Source organism: Lagopus leucura, unplaced genomic scaffold, assembly GCF_019238085.1.
Source record: "Lagopus leucura isolate 7727_CA_CO unplaced genomic scaffold, USGS_WTPT01 Super-Scaffold_100034, whole genome shotgun sequence".
NCBI classification, from domain to species: Eukaryota; Metazoa; Chordata; class Aves; order Galliformes; family Phasianidae; genus Lagopus; species Lagopus leucura.
Window position 1 is genome coordinate 414,802 of NW_024962283.1, and position 19,680 is coordinate 434,481.

At 53.2% G+C, this 19,680-nt stretch overlaps 1 protein-coding gene across 3 annotated transcripts; it reads left to right on the forward strand.

Moving 5' to 3' along the window:
* The first annotated feature begins 208 nt into the window (after positions 1-208).
* On the forward strand, positions 209-18,437 carry DCPS (decapping enzyme, scavenger). Of its 3 annotated transcripts, XM_042882391.1 has the most exons (6): positions 209-352; positions 439-607; positions 8,094-8,239; positions 12,280-12,393; positions 16,004-16,114; positions 17,998-18,437. In XM_042882391.1, exons 1-6 carry the CDS (start codon positions 209-211, stop codon positions 18,262-18,264), a joined length of 951 nt encoding a protein of 316 aa, XP_042738325.1. In that variant the 3' UTR covers positions 18,265-18,437. The 3 variants fall into 3 exon arrangements, 2 of the variants coding, with proteins under 2 accessions (XP_042738325.1, XP_042738324.1); XR_006181034.1 differs by lacking the exons at positions 209-352; positions 439-607; positions 8,094-8,239; positions 16,004-16,114; positions 17,998-18,437 and adding exons at positions 10,156-10,747; positions 10,830-11,549; positions 11,968-12,115 and having other exon boundaries at positions 12,280-12,369; XM_042882390.1 differs by lacking the exons at positions 209-352; positions 439-607; positions 8,094-8,239; positions 16,004-16,114; positions 17,998-18,437 and adding exons at positions 10,156-10,747; positions 10,830-11,549 and having other exon boundaries at positions 12,280-12,355.
* The last annotated feature ends 1,243 nt before the right edge of the window (positions 18,438-19,680 follow it).

The following is a 19,680-nucleotide window of genomic DNA, read 5'->3' on the forward strand; positions in this document are numbered from 1 at the left end:
CGAAGCGTGCTGGTGGCTCTGAGGAAACCTTTGGTTGCAGGCAGCCCGGGCAGCGTTGCGGGTGCCGAGCAGCGGGGCGGATGTGCGGCTGCGGAGGCGACGAAGCTCGGAGCTGCGCGCGGCTGCAGGCTGGGCCCGGCGGGAGCCGAGTCCTCCGGCCGCGAGGGGGCGCCGTCGCGCGCCGTCTCCACGCCGTTCCCGCGCGGCCATGGCGGACGGCCCGGCCCCGAAGCGGCGGCGGGAGGAGGGCGAGGCGGCCCCGGGCGGCTCTCCGTTCCCGTTGGGCTCCGTGCGGATGCGGCGGCTGCTGCGGGACTCGGCGCGCGAGAAGGCGGCCTTCGTGCACGGCCAGGTACCGGGGAGAGCCCCGTCCCCGCGGCTGCGCGAGGCCGACTCGGGACGCGGGCTCCCTCCGCGCTCACGGCTGCGCCGCCGCAGGTGTCCGGGCCGGCGGGGGAGGAGACGGACGCCGTGCTGATCCTGGAGAAAACGCCGTTCCGGGAGGAGGAGATCGGGGAGCTGCTGAGGAGGCACGCCAAGCTGGAGCTGCAGACGCGCAACGACATTTACAGCACGTACCGCCTCTACCCGCCCCCCGAGCTGTGCGGTGAGTCCGGGCTGTGTGGGGCCCCCGGCCCTCCGAGCGGAGCGAGCCCGGCTCTCGCGGGAGAGGCGCTCCGAAGGCTCGGCTTCGCTCCGTGCTGGGAGCTGCGGGCTGCAGGCCGAGCTCCGGGTGGGGGACGGCCGCCGTACCGCGCTGCTGGCTCTTGGTGCGGCCAGGACACGGGTGGCCTTCTGGGCTGCAGGACCGCCCTGCCCTCCTGCCCTGCTGCAGAGCCCAGCTTTTGGCCCACCAGGTCCCTCTTGGCAGAGCTGCTCTCGGTCAGTTTTTCTCTGGGATTGCCCCAAGCCAAGTGCAGCTCCTTGCAGGCCCGCTTCTTGAGCCCGTCCCGGTCCCCCCGGATAGCATCTCTTCTGTTGTGTCAGCTGTGCCGCTCAGCTTGGTGTCATCTACAAACTTGCTGAGGTGCATTCGATCCCATCTGTGTCACTGGGAAAGATGTTGAAGAGTTCTGGTCCCAGGAGAGACCCCTGGGGCACAGAACTCAGCACTGCCTCTGCCTGGACGTAGAGCCTCTGACCACAGCCCCCTGGTTATGACAAGCCCACCAATTCCTCACCCACTGAAGAGTTCATTCTTCAAATCCATATCCTCACCCTTCATAGACTGACTGTTCCTTTCAGGGTGTCATTTTTTGTTCTTTTTTTCCTCATTGCCTTCTGAGGACAGATAGCTAACGTGCTGGCAATGGGATTAAAGTGCTAATCTGCAGCGTGTGCTCCAAATGGGCACCTCGTCTGCCCTTCCTGCTGCTCCCCACTGATTTCACACATCTCTGCATTACGACTCCCTGATTAACAGCAGAATGTGGCGAGGTCAGCCCAGCAGGTTGAAGATGTCACAGAGCGGTGTTGCCTTGTGAATTGGATTTTCATTGCTATCAAATTGCTTTCCTTACGGAGGGTAGGACTCCTCTCTCAGCCATGCTGATGCTTTGATTTAATGCTGATGTTGGTTTAAATTCTGGAAGTGTAGTGATTGTGTGTCAGCACTTCCATAAATGTGATGATAACCAGACAGGTTTAATGTAGTCAAAATCAATCAAAGCGATAGCCTGAAGGAAGAAGTTGTTGTGGCCCCAAATGGAGTTTTCAGGGCAACGCATCTGTCTTCAGCTTGCATCACATAGCAGGCAGTGCCGCGTGGCTGTAGAAGCTTGTGCAAAATGTGTTCTTCTGCAGCAGACTTGAAATGAGGAGTTTCAGCCTTAGGATTTCAGCAGTGCCTGCTGTCAGTGCTGGCGGTGAGTCGCAGTGGCTCCCACGAGGTGGCATTGCAGGGCTGGGAGCCGAGCCCTGGGAGCTGCCTTGTGGCTGCTGCGTGCTGTCTTGGCATAAAAGCTGTGCGCTCCTATCGTGGTTCTGCTGGCTTCCTTTGGTGGAAGTTTGTTTATTGAATTACCTTTGAAATTGCCGTTCAGAGGTGTCCACGGGAGCTGTGGTTTGTAAGCAATGTGTCTCCAGCAGAAAGACAACAGGGGCATCGTTGCCTCCCACTCTGCTGTCGCAAAGCTGTGTCCCTGTGTCGCTCCATGCAGAACAGGGTTGAGCTGGGGACAGTTGGTCTCTCTGATGGCAGCATTGTTAAAATTTCATGAGAAAAAGTGCAGGCAAGGTAAATGCTGAGTGTGACTGGGAGACACCTCCTGGGCCCTCCTGGCAGCCTGAGGGCTGTCTGTTGCTATCAAAGATGTCACATTTCTTCCTATGAAGAGCTGCATTTGCAGATACCTCGCGTGAGATGCTCTCCACCAGCAGCGCTGGCACCCTGGAGCATTTAGCATCAGATGGAGCGTGTTTGGGAGGGGAAAGAAATTGTCCTTTTGAGCTGAGTCATGGCCCAAGAAGGGAGTTGACGCAAGGAATGAAGCTAATAAATGTTAAAATGATGGATGAGAAGTTCCCTGTGGGGCTGTGTACATTGGGAAAACCCTGGACATCAAGTGAGCGTGTGGAGACCCGGCAAGGCATCGGTCCGGTTTGGTCTCTTGGTTGTGGTGTTAAGGTTTTCTCTCCTGGCACTTACAGGTTTGCACTTACAGCCCGGTTAGTTTTGCAGTCAAGGTCTAACGTTGGCATTAAGCTGATCCCTGGGGTCAGTGTCACCCTGAAGAGGAATTCACTGCAGGGATTTTGCAGCAGCCAAGCCCCCACTCTCAGTTTCTCCCTTCCTGAGGGTAAAGCTAAACCCCCTCCAGCAAACTGCCTGGAGCGAGGTGCTCACAGCTGCAGGTGACCTGCAGACCTCTGCGCCGTGGCTGAAGCTGGGCCTGCTAACGGCAGCTCTGGGAGGAGCTGGCTCTCATTAGCAGCCCGCAGGTCTGCGCTTTGTGCGGCGCCTTTCTCAATGTCGCCTTTGTGGTCCGTGGCCCCGGAGGCCCTGCAGACAGCTGGGCTTTGGTGAGAGCTGAAAGCGGATATTTTCTTTCCTCTTTTCCCACCTCCTCGTTTAAGCTACTCAGATGCTGTTTCACCCAGGGAGCAAAACTAATGCAAACTGTGTGCAGTGAAAGCTTGTTTTGTCCTGGTGGTAAAAGAGCCTGCGGGGCTGGGTGAGCCGCTTTGTTTTGTGGCAGGGCACAGGAGAGGCAGGCTGAGAGGTGAGGTACCTGCAGCAGGGACATCCCTCCACCCTGAGAGTCAGAATTGCACTCTGCAGCTTGAGGACAGGCTTTGTGGGGCAGGGATTGTGGCAGAGTGGGTCCTGGCTGGAGGACCTCGGCTTGTGCTGCTTGTTGTGGCCGCTGGAACAGATGTGCAGTGGATGAAATGGGAAACACATTTGAAAACCCGCCTAGAGGGTGTGCATCTGAAGGGTAATCCAAGCCCACCTGATGGAGGAGAAGATAATTTGCCATTCAGACCCACCTGAATAAGGAGATGACTTGCTAGTGAGTTGGTTGATATGTCCTCTGACCATAACTGGTCTAATATTGCAAAAGGAGAGCCTTTGCAGCTCCACTGTGGGCCAGCCACTGAGTGCTGGGTTGTGTTGGGCACAGCTCTGTGGAGCACAGCTGCAAATACTGCCCCACGTCTGCAAAACAGCACAGCATGGGCTGGCAGGGGAATGCAGGGAGAGCCGTCTCATGCTAAGTTCCTGCCGTTCCTAAATGCCAGTGCGCTGCCTTCCCTGTCCCTTGCTCCTACTTGGGTTTAACTGGCAGCTTACCTCTGAAGGTCGGATGTGCTGGCAGAGGAAATCACAGCCCAGGGAGCTGGAGCTGCTTTCACAGCAGGGAAAAGATTTTCCAGGTGCCAGAGGACTGATTGCAAAAGCTTGATGGTTTAAGCAATGCGTTCCCTCCCCGCATCCAGGTCCTGGTGATGCATTTGCTCAGCTGACATCTGTTTAGCAGGCAGCTTGTGTTTTCCAGCACGGTGCAGCCTGGCTGCTGAGAGATGTTGTGTTTCATGGCACCTCGGCCGTGCTCACGTAATTCAAGGGCTCTCATCAGTCTGCACTGGAAGGAAGCTTTGTCTGCTGTGCACGATTGGCAGCTACGTGTCACAGCTCCATTTGCAAGCACGTCCTCATGCTGCAGCCTGAAGCTCACCAGCTCAGAGTCTAAAAATGAGCATTACTGACAGACACTCCGACGCAGGGTGGAGAAACTGTGGGAGAAATGGAAGAGTATGGAAGGCAGCGGGGAAACTATTCAGTCATGCAGGAAGTGATACATATTCCTGCATTCCTGAGCCCAGCAAGGATCTGGTTTCAGGCAGCAGGAGCTGGAGAGACATGCATGAGTTGCATGGACGTCTGCAGCCGAGTCTGCAGTGCTTCCCATGGCTGTGCTGCCGCGCTCCTGGCACAGCGAGCAGGCTGCTTAAATATCATAATGAGACTCTGTGATTGAACAGAAGGCTGGAGCCTGAGCAGCGGGAGCCGTTGGGCTGGAGCCAGGTGGGGGTAGGTGCAGGCAGCGAGGGGAGGGCTGCTCTGCTGGGCAGTGGGCGCCGTTCCTGTGCTGCGCTCCAGCTCTCAAGAGCTGGTGACTCAGAGATTCTCTTTCCCACACTGCAGCCAGCGCCCACCACGTCCTCTCCATCTCAGGATGAGAAGCAGCGGCCAGACAGCTTGGCAGAGTCCCCAGCAGCACACTTGGCTTGCCCTGGCATGTGCTGGCCTTGGAGAGTGTGAGAGCTCTTGAAAGCGTTCTCCTTTTTGTGTGCTTTTGTCTCGTTCTGCAGTGAAAGCCCCAGAAGCCTGTGATGGAGCACAGTACTGCTGGGGGTAGGGTACGTGGGGTTCATTTGGGGATGCTGTCAGTTGTCATCATGAACAAGGATAAATGGGAAGGGGAGGTTGTGTGCCACTGTGCTTGGATAACTTGGCATTGAAAGGGGAGGCTGAGGATGGTGCAGAAAGGTGTATGCAACATGCAAGATCTTGCAGAGGAAGAACTTGGAAGAGTGCAATCAATTCTCCCTTTGGCTTTGTGTGCTCAGTTGTAAACCAAAGCACCTGGGCTTCCTATTGGCAAAGGGGGGAAAAGTGTCCCTGCCCCGGGGCTGTTCCTGCCTGCCTGCTTCTCTCAGCTCCTCAGCAGCTTACATTGATTTAAAACAGGTAACAAACACATGGCCATGGCCCTTGTGGTGCTGCCTCCGAATTCTTGAGGGGGGTGAAGAAGTGAGTGGGTTTTTTTGCACTCTCATCAGAGGAGGAGAGGAACTGTTTGGTTCTAGGCAGTCTGAGCTTCATTTCCCTGTGGACGTGGAACTGAAGTCATGGAGCTTTCCCTCAGACACACCCGCTCCCTTTGTAGGGTGATGCCCAGGAATCCAAGTACCTCTGGCACACGTCTATCCAGGATCCTTCCATTTAGACCTCAGTTTTTGGTATTTTTTTAGCTGCCTCCAGCTAAGAGTGCTGACTCCTGGAGTTAAACCACAGCCATCCCGGAACAGGCTGGCCAACACGACCCAGATGCAGGCAGCGATAAGTGCCAACCATTTACCAACCTGAAAACCACCCGATGTGCACAGCCATGCTTCGCCCCGTTTCCAGGCCAGCACGGATTGCTCCCGTCGTGCACCAGCCGTGGTGCTTTAGCACACGTGGAGCCTGCTGGGCGCAGGGCAGCTTTCAGAAGGAGACATGAGTGCGGTTGGCTGCCAGCAAATGGAAAGGTTCAGCAGTGTGTGCAGTCGTGCTGTGTCTGCAGTGGGGCTGCTCGCCGTTGCGCCCTGAGTGCGAGGGCTCGGCCTTTTATCTCCTGCTTTTCTCCAGTGCTTTTTTTTGGTCTTTTTAAAGCAAGGAGTGGAAGAGCTGCAGCCTCGTCTTTGGGTATTACATCACCCTGCTCAAAGTGCTAATCGAGCCCTGGAAAACAACCTTGTTTGAACATGTGTACAGTGGGAATCGGACCAGACTGCCCTTGTGGTTTGCATTTTCATATTTCATGTTACCAGCATTTTCCTGTGGATTTCATTAAGCTGGGTTTGGCATGGAATGAAAAGACAGAGTCTCCCAGCTTGTGCAGCGCTGACCTTAAAAAGAACAGAAACCAAAAAACAAAAAAAAGACACCCACCCCGAGTCCTGGCTTTAAGAACAAATAGATATTTATATTCCACGTCTGGCTAGCATATATTCATCTGTGAAGTGTGAGGCACAGCTGCTCGGTGCTGCTGCTTTTTGTGGCAGCAGCAAAAGCCATTGCAGAGCTTGGGCACAAGCTGGGAAAGCTGCAGGACTTCTGCCCCATGTGTGGGTCTGATGGCTTTGTTTGGGGTCAGGACGGGGTGTTCTGCCTTCAGTTGTTCAGTGTTCCACCAGCAGGCCGTTGGTTCCTGCAGCTGTCGCACATCCACCCTCGGGCAAGGAGGGATATTTCCCAAGTGCTGCGAGTGAGATTTACTGCTGCCAAGGCCAGAGCTGCCAGGTCAGTGAGGTGCATGCTGGAATCCTGTTCAATGTCATGGAAAATGCACCTCCAAGTTCTAATCTCAAAGTAAACAGGGGTTGTTTTCCTTTAGTGAAAGTAACCAGCTGAATGCTCTCCGCTTGCCAGCTGGTGAAGGGGAGCACTGAATCAGCCCTGCGCTCATCCCAGCAGCCGCGGCGCCTTCCAGATGTGTCCCTCTGTCCTTGGCCTCCTGTCCTCAGGGCTGAGCATCCTCATGGCTGGGAGCTTTGGGAGCAGCGCTGCCTGCCATGGATCGTCCACGTGCCCCTTGTCTCCTCTTTTGGGAGGAGAATCTGTGAGTTAAAGGCCATGTGCACAAGGAGGTTTTGTTCCTGTGTGCTGTGCCTGGTGCAGGGTGTGGGCCAGCAGAGAGCCTTTCCTGCAGGGCAGAAGGATGGCCTGGGTATCAGGGGCTGCACAGAGCTGCCTCAGGCGCTGTGCTGAAAGAGGCTTTCAGAGGAGCTGCATTGTAAATGCAGAGAGCTTTTGGGCTCACAGCCCCAGTGGGGTGTGACGGAGCAGGATGGGGTCAGAATGGAATTGCCCATCATGGCAGGAGTGCCCATTTCTTCTGCTTTTCTTCCCGTACCCATCTACTGTCACTTCTGTGGACACCAGCTGTCCCGATGCCTTTGCAGCAGCTTAGCTGCTTGAGCTCACGAGGGGTTGGTGAGGTGCCTGTCCTCCTTTAAAAGCTTTTTGCTCTGCTCCTGTCCTAATCCTGTTCTCTGGGAGCAGGTAGCAGGGTGTGCCCTCAGACACAACTTGGGTGTGCTCAGGAGCCGTGTCAAGTGGAGTTTTGGCTCCTCAACTGCTCAGAAGTAGGCTGCGTCATCTTGGAGCTGGAAGGGGAGCTGAGCTGCTTCAGATGGGCTGTTTGCAGTCAGGGAGCGGCTGCGGCTGCCTTCCTTGCTGCTGGGGTTTGGGCAGCTGCACTGAAGCTGCAAGCAAATGGAGGAACAAAACGTCTGGGATTGTGGCTTTCTGCAGGGACAGCTCCTTGTGCAGGCCTGCTGCGTGCAGCCCATGGGATGTCTGCTTTGGTGGATGGAGAGAGTTTCTTGATAGCATCTGATTACCCTCAGGTGGAAAGAATGAGGAACGTGCTTCTCAGCCCCGGGTAGTGCTGCCATGTGCTGCTTCTGTCCTACTTGACTGCACATAAACTTTTCCCTGGGAGCCCCAGATGTGCACTGATGTTGCTGATATATCTGAGAAGTGAGTGTGGGAAAAGTTTCTCCCAGCGTTCCCTTCCACCTGAACTGGAAATACTGGCCCTGGCTGTGCTGTCAGCTTATTGTGTTCCTCTGTGCAGATGCACTGAGCTCCTTTCCGTGATGACAGAAGGAGCCCTGCCGGTTCAAGTGCTTGTTTGCCATCTGTGTCAGCTCTCCCCTGCTATTTTAATGGTATATTTTTGAAATGTGTTAGCGTGGCATTTATTAGAGGGCAAAAACAGGTTTATGAGGAACTAAAGGAAGTAACTCGGGTTTCATCTGTGATTATAATTCAGTAAATATGTTTTTTTTTGTTTGTTTTTTTTTTTTGTTTTTCCTAGAGATAAAAGCCACAGTGGTGTACCCTGCCACAGAGAAACACCTTCAGAAGTACCTCCGTCAGGAAGTGCACCTGGTCCGTGAAACCTGGGAGGACTACAAGAACATAACACTGCCCTTCATCCAGTCCCAGAGCTTCAGCATCCAGGTATGGGCACTGCTGCTTCTCAGAGGGTCTGGGGCTGCGCGTCCCTCTGCAGGGGTGGAGAGCCTGCAGGAGGAGGTGCTTCAGGCCCTGCTGTGGTGACCCTCGCTGCGACAAACACGGCGAGTTCTGTTTGCAGTGGTACCAGAGTGGATTTGCATGATGAGAATTGAGAGCGGGGTTCTCAACTGGATTCTTGTTTTGCAGTAGTCTCCGTTTTGGTTTTGGTACTGCACAGCTGCCAGAGGCTGCACCTCCAGGAGCTGTTCTGGGCCTTGTGTGTCGCCTTCCTGGCATGCTGGTCTCCCATTCCTTTGGCCAAACGAGAACTGACAGTGCCTTGAAGTCAACAGTCTCTGCAGATCTTGATGTTTGCAGGAGCTCTGGGGATGGAAGCAGAGCTCTGCCTGTGTTTGGCCTCCCTCTTTAACCTGCTGGGCTGTCAGATGTCTCCTCGAAGCCTGGACTGCAGGCAGATGAATCAGCAGAGCTCTGCCCCGTCTCCCTGCTGGCTGCTCCATCTGTGTGTTGTCAGCTCTGTGGTGTTTCACCCTCTCTTCTAACACGCCTGTTTCTCAGACGTGACCGGCAGCAGAGCTGTGAAGTTTGGGATCTGTGATGCTGACTGTTTCCCTGAGAACACCCACTTAACTGCTGCACTTTCTCGAGGCTGTCTGACCTTTTTGGTAAGCACAGCAGTGCTAAGCAGGGCTCTTTCCCCAGGCTCTCCCAGTAGAGCTCTCCTTCTCTTCTTCGGTAGCACTGCTACATCATTATAGAAAAGCTCTTCCTTTGGAGATTTATCCAGTGTGCCCTTCTCAAGGCTCCTGGAGACCTGCTGTGTCGGGACACTTCTTCTCTCTGAGGGTGGAATTGGTGCACTTTGCTGGGCCTTGTGGGAGTCTCTTGAGTGCTTTGAAATGGGAAGACCTAGACTGTGCTTGGATTCCTTGCATCACAACTCACTCCTAGTGCTTTGCATACAACTGCTCTGCCTTCCAGTCTTCCAGTTCATATCCCACGCGTAGGAGCTGAATTTTTGGGCTGCCTCTCACCACCGGCAGCGGCAATGCACTCGTTTCTTGTTTTCCCTTTTTTGACTGCTCCTCTCTTCCACATCTTTATAGGCTGAAGGAACAAAAGTCTGTAGGGGCAATTCATGCCAACCTGTGCAGATGAGGGAATAAAACGAATCCTAGCAATGTCAAGCTTACTCAAGTAATTGATTACTGCTCTTTTGGTGCATTAAAAGCAACTCATTGCTTATGTATCTAATCTGTGCAGCCACTGCTGTGAAAAGGAAACCATCAAGCAAACCAAGTGGCTCTTAGAGCCAGGCAATAGCTCCTGCATCCTCTCCCTGGTGATGCTGCTTCTGCACCTTGCTGATGAGCGAAGTGTGCGCCCTTTCCAGCTGACTGCAGGTGAGGGTCTGTCGAGGCTATTCATTAAAAATAAGCTCCTTTGTCTCAAATGAAAGACAGACAACCACAGACCTCATGTGTCCCCTCCTCACATCTTTCTCTTACTGATTTAAACTGCAGCAGACTGGCTATGGGTTTGCTGTTGTGCTCTGATCACTTGCAGCTGATGTGAATCTTGCTTTGTGCATGGAGTTCCAGGAGGCACCTTGCAAGCTGCAGTGCGCTCCGTTACTCCTTGCTCACCCACATTTGTTCCCTCCATCATTCAGTTTTCTTGCCAGCAGTTGGACTGCAACACCCCTAATTTATTGGAAGCACTTATTAGCTGGAGAAACAAAAGAGTGTATTTCACCTGATAGCAGCCTGCACAAATGTTTTCTCCGTGTCTTTGCTCTGCAGGCTAAGTTCTGTGACACAGCAGCTGCCCTCAGCAGTACGAGGTCTCTCTACCTGTTCCACCGAATGCTTGTGAGCTGATTTCTGCATGAAGTAGGTAGATGGAAGCATGTTCCTGCCAACCTTGGGAGCAGCTGCCTTATCTGTGCTTGGCGATCTTGGTCTGAGCATCGGTCCTCTGAGATTTGATAATGCAGTTTCTTGTCTTTATCTAATTGGTTTTGTCAAAAGGAAGAGGAAATGTGAAAGGCAGAAGTATTGGAGGACTACAGAGGAGGCTCTGTTTTCTGCCTGGAGGATGCAAATTCTGGCTGCTTTCAGCATAATGGTTTTATTGTAGTGCCAGCTTGTGGACGTGTTGTCTTCCCCAGGCTTGTGCTGGAAAGAGCAGGAGCAGCCAGCTGATGACTGCTGGTCATCATGGGGCAGCAGCAGTTTATGGCTCTGCTCATCCTGTATGTGAGCTTATTGGGGTACCCACAGGTTGGCACTGCTCAAAAGAGGCGGCGTGAAAAAGTGAGTGGCAAACTTTCATTTCCTTCTGAGCTTCCTGCCCTGCCTTTCTCACAGGGTCACGGAGCACAGCAGTCTTGTGCCATGTGTTCCATAATCTCTGAGAATCTCTCTGGGATGTTATCGCTAGGGAGGAAAGAGTGGGAACTTAAGAAAGAAAAGGATCGAGGCTGGGGAGGTTTGTTTGTCCCTAAGGAGATATATTCAGGTCAGTTCACTACGATCCTGAGTTTTGATTAGATTAATTAAACTCCTGACAGAGTTCCCAGCAGGGCTGTCTTTCATCTCGAGCATCTGTTGCACACAGCAGCCACTGAGCCAGCTTGCTCAGTGTGTCTGCAGGGCCGGCAGTGGCTTGGTGCTTCCACTCCCCCTGGGACAGCAGCAGTGTGTTGTACCTAAGCTCCATGGGAAGGTGAGCGTGGTGGTGATCAGCACTGTGTGCAGTTCAGTTGTTTGCCGTATCCGTAAAGCTGAAACAACTGTGGCACTTCTACAGCCTGGTTGTTTCAGGGAAGGCTTTCTGCAGTGGAAGGGCCACTGGCGTTTCAAAATGATTGCAGCTTTCGAAGCCCAGCCAATTTCTGCTGCCTTGCTTTTTTTCTCTAGAGACCTGATTAATGCTGGAAGTCTGAAACTCCAAGAACTGCTAGCATTTAGAAGCCAACTTGCAGCTCCCTCTGTGAAAGAGGACCTTTGTGTTTGGCAAGAGGGCAGGTGGGCAGCTTGTAACCAGGACAGGCAGTCTTCCAGGCGTGAAGGTGCTTTCTCTGTCATGTCTCGTCAGTTATCCCTGTTGGAGAGTGGAGACTTGTCTCTGCGCGGTGCTTTGCTCTCAGGAGCTCTTCCTCTGCAGAGTCTGAGCTCCCACGTCCTCCTGCTCTCCCTCCCAGCAGCCCAGCGAGGAATGCAGGGGATAACCAGAGCAAGGATTGCTGGCTGTTGGAGGCCGAAGCTTTAAATATAGAGGAAGAAGAGAGGTGAGCTCTTTTCTAACCAGTCAGGAAACGTGACTTGCCCAAGAAAACACAGGCCTCTCGTCCTGGCCCACAGAGTGCTGGCTGCCAGCAGCAGGAGCCCCGTCCAGCCTCAGCCTTGCAGCAATCTGCTGCTTCCCTTCCCAATGGAAAAACCAGCCGGGTTTCCTCTCCACAGCTCGTTGTAAAGGTTTCAGGACAGCGTGGGGTGTGAAAGGTGTATGGAGGCAGCGCCAGGCCCCGCGGGAGCTGAGCTCAGCCTCTGCCGGCCCCGGGGCTCTGGCTGCTGGCTGGGAGCATCGTGAGCTCTGTGGGCGTGATGGAGAATTGCAAGACCCCATTGGGCAGAATTATCTCCAAATCCTCTTACAAGCAAATACAGCAGTTTCTAAACCATCTCTGTCCAATGCCTCATCTCCAGCTGTGGCTGATTCTTAATGCTCGAGAGGACAACAAAAATCCCTGAATAATTCAGCGAGGCAGTGGGGCCGCGCCGTGCAGCGGGGTCAGAGGGTATCTTTTAACTGAAGTGCCTGTAATAGCCTGGAGTTTGTTGGAGTGTGCTATGGGTAATTAACTGCAAATGTTGTTGGCCATGAAATTATTTGGTCGTCTTTTTTTTTTTTTTTTTCACGTTCTGCTTGCAATGCATACAGACTAATCCATGAGCCTGGGCTAAATGTGCCTGAGCTTTTTGCTCTGCTGGTTTCTAAATCACATGTTTCTCTTTCAGTGGGTGTATAATATCCTGGAGAAGAAAGCTGAGGCTGATCGAATCATCCATGAAAACCCAGACCCTTGCAATGGCTTTGTTCTAGTTCCAGATTTTAAGTGGAATCAAAACCAGGTTTGTTTGCTACTCTTGGTTTTGAAGGGATGCTGCTTGTTGAGAGGCATTACAGAGGAAATGTCCACTTTGGTGTCACTAATAGCACGTTAATGAAACCTCTAGTAGAGGAATGCATCCTTCCTGTTCACACTAATTAAGCAATGATGTTACCAGTGACTCAGGGCCTTTTAGGATGTGCTAATGGTGGACACTGCAAAACGCAGGCTGTCCTCACTGCTGCTCAGTGATTTATTTATTAGCTTCACTTTCTCTTTCCTGTGTTAGCCCGAGCGCTGTCTTTGTTGGAGTTGTGTTGGAACCGAAATCCAGCTGCCTGTTGTTCCTGATGGATTCCTTTGTTTGGGTTTCTGTCAGCCTAAATATTAGGCATAAATCAGGCAGATGTGTCGTCCTTCCAATTAACTCTCCTCACACAATATTAAACAGATGGCTGTTAGCTTATGAGCAGCTGCTTAACCCCTCGCTGGAGTGGCCACTTGTTGAGATTCAGAGGTTTTAGCCTGGGCTGTAATCCTAAATTGAGTGGCTCATTATTTCTTTTGACTCTGGCTCCATTCATGTGGCACTTCTATGGCCTGGAGACATCAAGGCCCGCGGCGTGCCTGCAGAGATGAAATGCCCCAGGCTCAAAGAAGCAGGGCTCCAAGCCTCGTGGAGTCAAAAAGTCCCCTTCGTGTTTCTGATCCTCAGAACCTCTCTGTGGGTGGCACTGAGGGAAAGTTTGATGAAAACGTGGAAATGGGAACTAAAAATAACCCTTCTAAGCTCTTAGCACAGCATGATTCTGTATCTCCGTGCTGAGCGTGGGCTGGGGGCAGGAGGGAGGCAGGAGAGCCGACTTCCATCTGGTGCTGAATTGCCTGGGGCTATGGGAGGTGAGGACAGGTAAGTAACTGCAGGGCAGCCCATGCAAACCTGGAATTCCCTGCACGTCAGCTGTCCTAAAAATCTCATGCCTTGTTGCCGTGGGGTAACTGAGCTTTAATTTCTGTTGCCCAGCACCCTGCAAGAAGGTGGCAGCAATGCAGTGATCCTGGGAAGTTAATTCTCAGCAATGTGCTCTTTTCTCTGAGCAAAGCCTCGGTGTAAATGCTTTCTCTCCAGAACCAAGCTGTGCAGCTCACTGCAGTGTTGAAGACAGATGAGCTTGAAGCTGTAGCCAGATTTCTCTACAGACCTGCTGTGCGCAGTGCAGTTAGGGAGCACCTGCATGGCAGGATGTGTCTGTAGGGGAGGTTTCCCATGCTGCTGTGGTTTGCTTGTGATCCAAACAGGATCTTCTTGATTTTTTCCCCAGGGCTGCACGCTCTGGGTGCTCTCACTGCCTCTGCAGCAGCACAGCCACGTCCCCAGGGCAGGAGCTGCTCTCAGTCCCTGCAGGCACTGTGGGAGTGCTGAGCTGGGGGCTTCGGCGTGCTCCATGCAGCTGCTTCATCCCCACTGATAGCTGTTGACAGCTGGGTGCTCTCTGAGTTTTAAAAAGCAGAGATCTGGACTCCTGCCTTATTTGCATGATTCCTTACCCTGAGAGAAGGGCTTGGACTTGATTTCTCTGCGCTTCTGGCTGCCAGGATCCATACCCCTTGTGCTGCCTGTCTCTTCCCAGCAAGGGTGTTGTGTTGAGCAGGGTGTGTGAGTGGCTTCCGTCATCAGGAAGGTTAGAGCTGGTTTTCCTGCTCTTGGGCAGCTGGATGTGCGCTCAGTAGTGTCTTTTAAGTGAGACATAGCCATAAATGAATGGTATTCAGAGAGAAACTGAACAGGTTTGAATCCAGCGTGTCTCAAGACCTAAAGTATTAGATGAAACATGGGATCTGTCAGATCAGATCTCATCCCTGCAGCTGCACTTCAGAGCCGCTGGCCGTTCCCATTTCAGCTCATCCAAGTATCCGTGGGCTGCTGAATTAAATGAGGGTGGTGAGGCAGGGCTCCCAGCAGCGCTGTGCAAACCTCCCTGCAGCTCAGGTTTGGAGTTCTGTCCAACAGCATCGCGCTGTGCTAGCGTAGCAGTTTGCTAAATGTGGATTCACCTGTCGTTGCTTCAGGCTGATGGATGGAGGAGGATTCCCTGCCTGTGTGCTGCTGCTCGCTGCCTCTGCCTGCTGCTGGGCGGCTGGCCAGGAGCGACCGTGCTTCGTGCTGGGAAGTGGGTACCTGAAAGTGCTGCAGCAGCAGTGTGGCAGCTCGGCGGTGCAGAGCAAGCGAGTCCTGGTTAGACGTGGTGCTGACAGCCCCCTTTGGATCCCTCCAGCTTTTCTCAAGCCCACAGGAGCCCCGAGGCGTTGCCTGAAATGGTGCCGTGCATGACATCATTGAGGGCCTTTTTAGCAACAGGCGTATTTGTTTCAAACAGCAACGTACAGATGTTCTAAGGAGAGGGGATGTTTGCTTTTCCCCTGTGAGCCAGCTCTGGTTTGAAGAGGACAAACTGAGAGGCCATCTTCCTCTGGAGCTGTGCTGCTGTGAGAGCCGGGTCACAGCACGAGAACGGCTTTGCTGGCTGGATGCAAATGAAGCTTTGTATTTCGAGTCCCAGGGCAGAGCTGTTCAAGCATCTTTTGGCACAAACATCTGTTTTCAAATAGCCAGATGGATTGCTTATAACTCTGAAGAGATCTGCTGGGCAAACCCTTTGCTACACAGTGTTTATATTGTTAGAAAGCCACTAACTAAACTGAAGGAGACAGGGATGAAGTGCTGCGGAAAGGGGCTGGACTTTGCAGGACATTTGGTTTTGGAAACGCAGGCAGTTGAGGAAATAGCCTCGAGCAGCTGCTTGCCAGCACACAGTGCAGGGAGCACAGGTAGGCTTGGGTGTGAGAGACTCTCAGCTGCAGATGTTGCTGAAGAACATCAGTGTTAATCGTGGTGTGGGAGCCTGTCTTGTCCTGGCTGCCTCCGTGTTCAGTCTGATCCCTGTACAGGAGACTTCATCTCTGTGTTTATTATCTCCTGGGCAGCAATGCCACAAAACCATTTGACTGATTTATTTTTTTTTTAATATATAATGATCCACGACCTTTTGTTTCACTGAACATTTAATTCAGTAAATTGCTTCCGGAGATGGCAAAGGTTGGTCTGAGCGCTGCGGGGCGGCCGTATGTCACTGTGGGGCTGTCAGGGGACAGATGAACACTTGAAAATAGTTATTTATAAAACTGGAGTCACTGGAAAACGGACCACTGTTTGTACAGAGGCAATAGGGGAAGCTTTTCATTCGGAAAAATCTACAGTCGCAGCTTTGGCTGCTGGAATTCACTGCAAATCCTCTGCTGAGTGCGGAGATAAGCCACCCTCCTGCTCTGCAGAAAGGCTGAGCTCAGCACTGCAGTTCAGTTCCCTGCTGCCTAGGCAAGTGCTGCACCTCTGCTGCCCTGTGAGGAAGGTTTAGAGTGCTGTGCACTTGGACAGGTGCTTCTGAAGTGTTTGAGGAGACGTTACTGGGGTTTGGAGCTAGGATCCACCTAGCCTGGAGGTTGGTGAAAGAAGTCAGCAGATAAGTGTGTGTGCACATTACAGCACAGCCCAGAAAGCTCTGCACCGTGCTTGAGCCTCCACCTGCTTTCTGCTGTAGGCATCGTTCTCCTCTGTTTCTGCCTCTCCACAGCTCGAGGACCTCTACCTCATAGCCCTCATTCACCGCCGTGGTGTGAAGTCTCTCCGGGACCTCACAGCAGAGCACCTCCCTTTGCTGAGGAACATCCTGCAGGAGGGCAAGGTGAGTGCAGGAAGGCACAGCGAGCTGCTGCAACTCCCTGCCTCGGCTCCTGGCACCTGCTGTGGCTGCCTGGTTTGGCAAAGAGCCGCTCTCTGTGTGGACACCAAAGCTGAGCGATGATCACTTCTCCCTCCTGAGCTCTTCCCCATCGTTCCCCTGCAATACAAGCCCTATTGCAACCAGGGGCATTGCTTAATAGGTGGAGGTGACTTTCCTCCTTGCATTGCACCCTGTGGTATGAGCTGCCTGTGGAGGATGTTGCCTTGCTCTTGCAGCGCTGCTGTGCTGTGTTGTGTGACTGTGCGATGTGGGGATGCATCACAGTGCAGCACCAGGCCCTGGGAAGAGCTGAGAGGGGGAAATGGAGCAGGGTGATGAAAAGAGGGCACTTTAAATCCTCTTTGTGCTTCAACTTGTATGCTCTTGAGGCCAGATACGTCGCAAGTGTCCTGAACTGCTCCAGGCGCTGAGCAGGGCTTGGTGCCCAGCAAAGCAGCAAGTCTCCACAGGGCCATGGGAAGCATTTGCTGATTTCCTCTCCTCCTCAGTTTAGACCCTCTCATGGGAGATGGTGGGGGGAGGTGTGAATGCCTCCCCTGCCCGTTTCCCTTCCTGAGACTGCAGCAGAGCCTGCCCAGCAGGCGATGTGCTCTGTGCTTGCCTTACAAGGGTCTGTCAGCTGGGAAACCCCTCCCAGTGCTGCCCTGCGCAGCCTGGCCACACTGCATCAATGCTGGAGGCCTTGGTGGCCTTTCTTTCCTCCTGCAGCCACCAGGCATCCATTTGCACATCACCGTGGTGGTGCTGAGCACTCATGCTGGGGCTGAAGCTCTCCTCCACGGCTTGAGAACAGACATATATTTCTGCTGCTGCCTTTGGCCTCACGCTGTTCCATCTCGTGTCACTGCAGTGCGTTCTAGGAGAAGGGAGCATCTTTTTGGAATGGGCTGGAGAGGTGTGGATGTGTCTGGGAGTCCACCCATCCCTCTGGAGCAAAGCCTTGCTCTTCTTTAAGAAGAAAACACCCTCTTCCTCTTGGCAGCCAGGCTGGGAATGAAATCTGAGCGCTGCCTGCCTTGGAACTGGGACTTTTTACTGCGGCCAGCAAGCTCCTCACCTCTCTCCCCTTTCAGAAGTGTCTGGTACAGCTTTGTCTGCAGTGAGCTCAGAGTCGAGCTCATCCTCCTGTGTGTGCTAGCAGCTGCCTTTGTAACCTCCCGGCCATTTTCTCTGGCTGGTGGCTGTTCCAGGGCACGCTTGGTAATGGGCCGTGTAGATCAATGTGTGATAGTTCCCTTCACTGCATTGGAAATTTGGAAAGTAATTGCACTAGGGAAAGCAGAGATTAATTAAGAGATTAGTCAGGGGACTGCAGTGTGCTGAGCAGCAAACCGAGCCCTTGTGTTGGAGTTTGCCGTTGCTGTTTATAGCTTTAATTACACTGGCTGGTAACGGGATCCTGTAACTTGCTGAGTGAGCCGGGGAGATAAGGGAGGAATGGAAAACAATGGGAGCAGGGAGCACGTCCTGTTACGGAGAAGCGGGGCTGGCAGGAAGGGCTTCTGCCTTTCTCTGTTTCCCCGTCCCTTTCTGTAAGGAGGGAGGAAGCAGCGCTCATCTCGCTTTGCCTCTCCCTTCCTATGGGCTCAGCGCTCCCCTGGCTGTGGGCAGCGGTGCGAGCAGAGCTCTCCTCTTGCCAGGTGTTCATTCAGCAGCTTCCCTCCACGTTTTTGATGCCTGAACCTTCTCTGGTTTAGGTCCTGCAGGCACATTCCTGATGACCACAGGCTTTGGCCGCTGGCTCCGCCTTTCTCCCCACACCTGGGGGCTCTTTTTCCACCCCCCGGCTCTTCCCCCCCTCACTGACCCGTGTGTGTCTGTAGGAAGCCATAGCAAAACGCTTTGGTGTGCCCGGATCCCAGCTCCGCATCTACCTGCACTACCAGCCCTCCTACTACCACCTGCACGTGCATTTCACCGCCCTGGGCTACGATGCTCCGGGCAGCTCTGCTGAGAGAGCCCATCTGCTGGAGGATGTCATCGACAACCTGCTGCTGGATGCTGAGTTCTACCAGAAGCGGGCGCTGACCTTCGCCCTGCGGGCTGACGAACCCCTGCTCAAGAAATTCCAGGAGGCAGGAAGAGCGTGAGCTGGCAGAGCCAAACGTGGAGCTGCTTTTTTGTCTTTTTATCCTGTGATTTTTGTTTTTAGAGTTTTGTCGCTTTTTGGTTTTTTTATACTCGGGTTTTGTACGAAATTGGGGCTGTCAGCCCATTGCTATGGCAACTGCTCCGTAAGTCAATTAAAACCTTGATTGGGTAACCCTGGTGGTGTGTTGGTTTTTTAAGCAGACACAGCAGCAGCCTGGGCTCCTCTGAGGGACTGCGACAGGAGGACCTGTGCCCATCCACCTTCAGCCAGTTCTCCATGCCATGGTGTTCTCCAGAGCCCTGGAAATGGTGGCATGGGAACGAGGTCATGGAATCGTGGAATCGCATGGAATCTGCCCACACTCTGCTTCCTCACCGAGGGACAAAACCTCTGAAAACTGCATGAGTTCTCACTGCCAGCGAGGGCTCTGGTTTCTGGTCAGTCGGTAACCAGGGGTGTAATTGCAGGCATCATATTGCTGCCCATCCTGCTGTCTGCTCCTTTCGGCTTTCTGCTGGCTTTCCTTTTCACTTTTCTTTTTGCTGACTCCTTTGCTCTGGGGGCAAAAAAAAAAATAAATAACTGCAGTTCCTTGTTTCCAGGGCTGCTCTGTAATGGAGCGATCCCGAGCCTGCTGGATGCACGTCACATCACAAGAGATGCCCGGGGCTTTGTTCTCATCTGATGAATAAAAATTCAGGTCAGGCCGTTCCCTGGTACCTTTTAGCAGCAGGGAGAGGCAGAGCATCTGAATGCAGCCAACTCTTGTCAGATTTGGTTATTTTTTGCAAAAATGTAGCATGTGGCTGAGGAGGGCAGGGGTAACCTGTTAGGGGAGTTTTCTTGTTGCCCGTTTCCCACAGGCCGTGCAGAGCAGAGCACATCTCTGCTTGCATCAGAGCTGCCTTAGGAACTGAGGAACAGATCTGGGGGTGTTGCTGTGGCTGCCCCCAACCTTGCACCCCTACACTTAAATGCTTTCATTGCTAGGATTCCCCCTGGTCCGATAGCCCTGAGCTGGGCGATGCAGACCTCATTGCAATTTCACCTTTCCAGCAGGATTTTGTTTTATTTTTGCTCCGCACAGACCAACTTCACTGGCTGTTTATCCCTGCTGTGCTTCCTACGTTAAATATCAGGGCAGGGTGCAGTCATTAGCAATGGCTAACGACCCGGCAAACAGTTGTGGTGCTCTGCTAACACAGCAAATCCCTTTCCGAAAAGGTTTTCTATCTGGGGAGAGGCGCTGTGCAGTGCTGCTGACAGCCTTTGTCCCTTTTGTCCCCTCCATCCCCTCTCCGGTGCGTCCTTTGGCCGCTACCCTCACCGACGGCAGGGGATGGGGGCACCTCTTCACCTCCTGTGACACACTGCACTGACCCGGCTTCTTTGGGAGCCGTAAGTGTTGCATCGC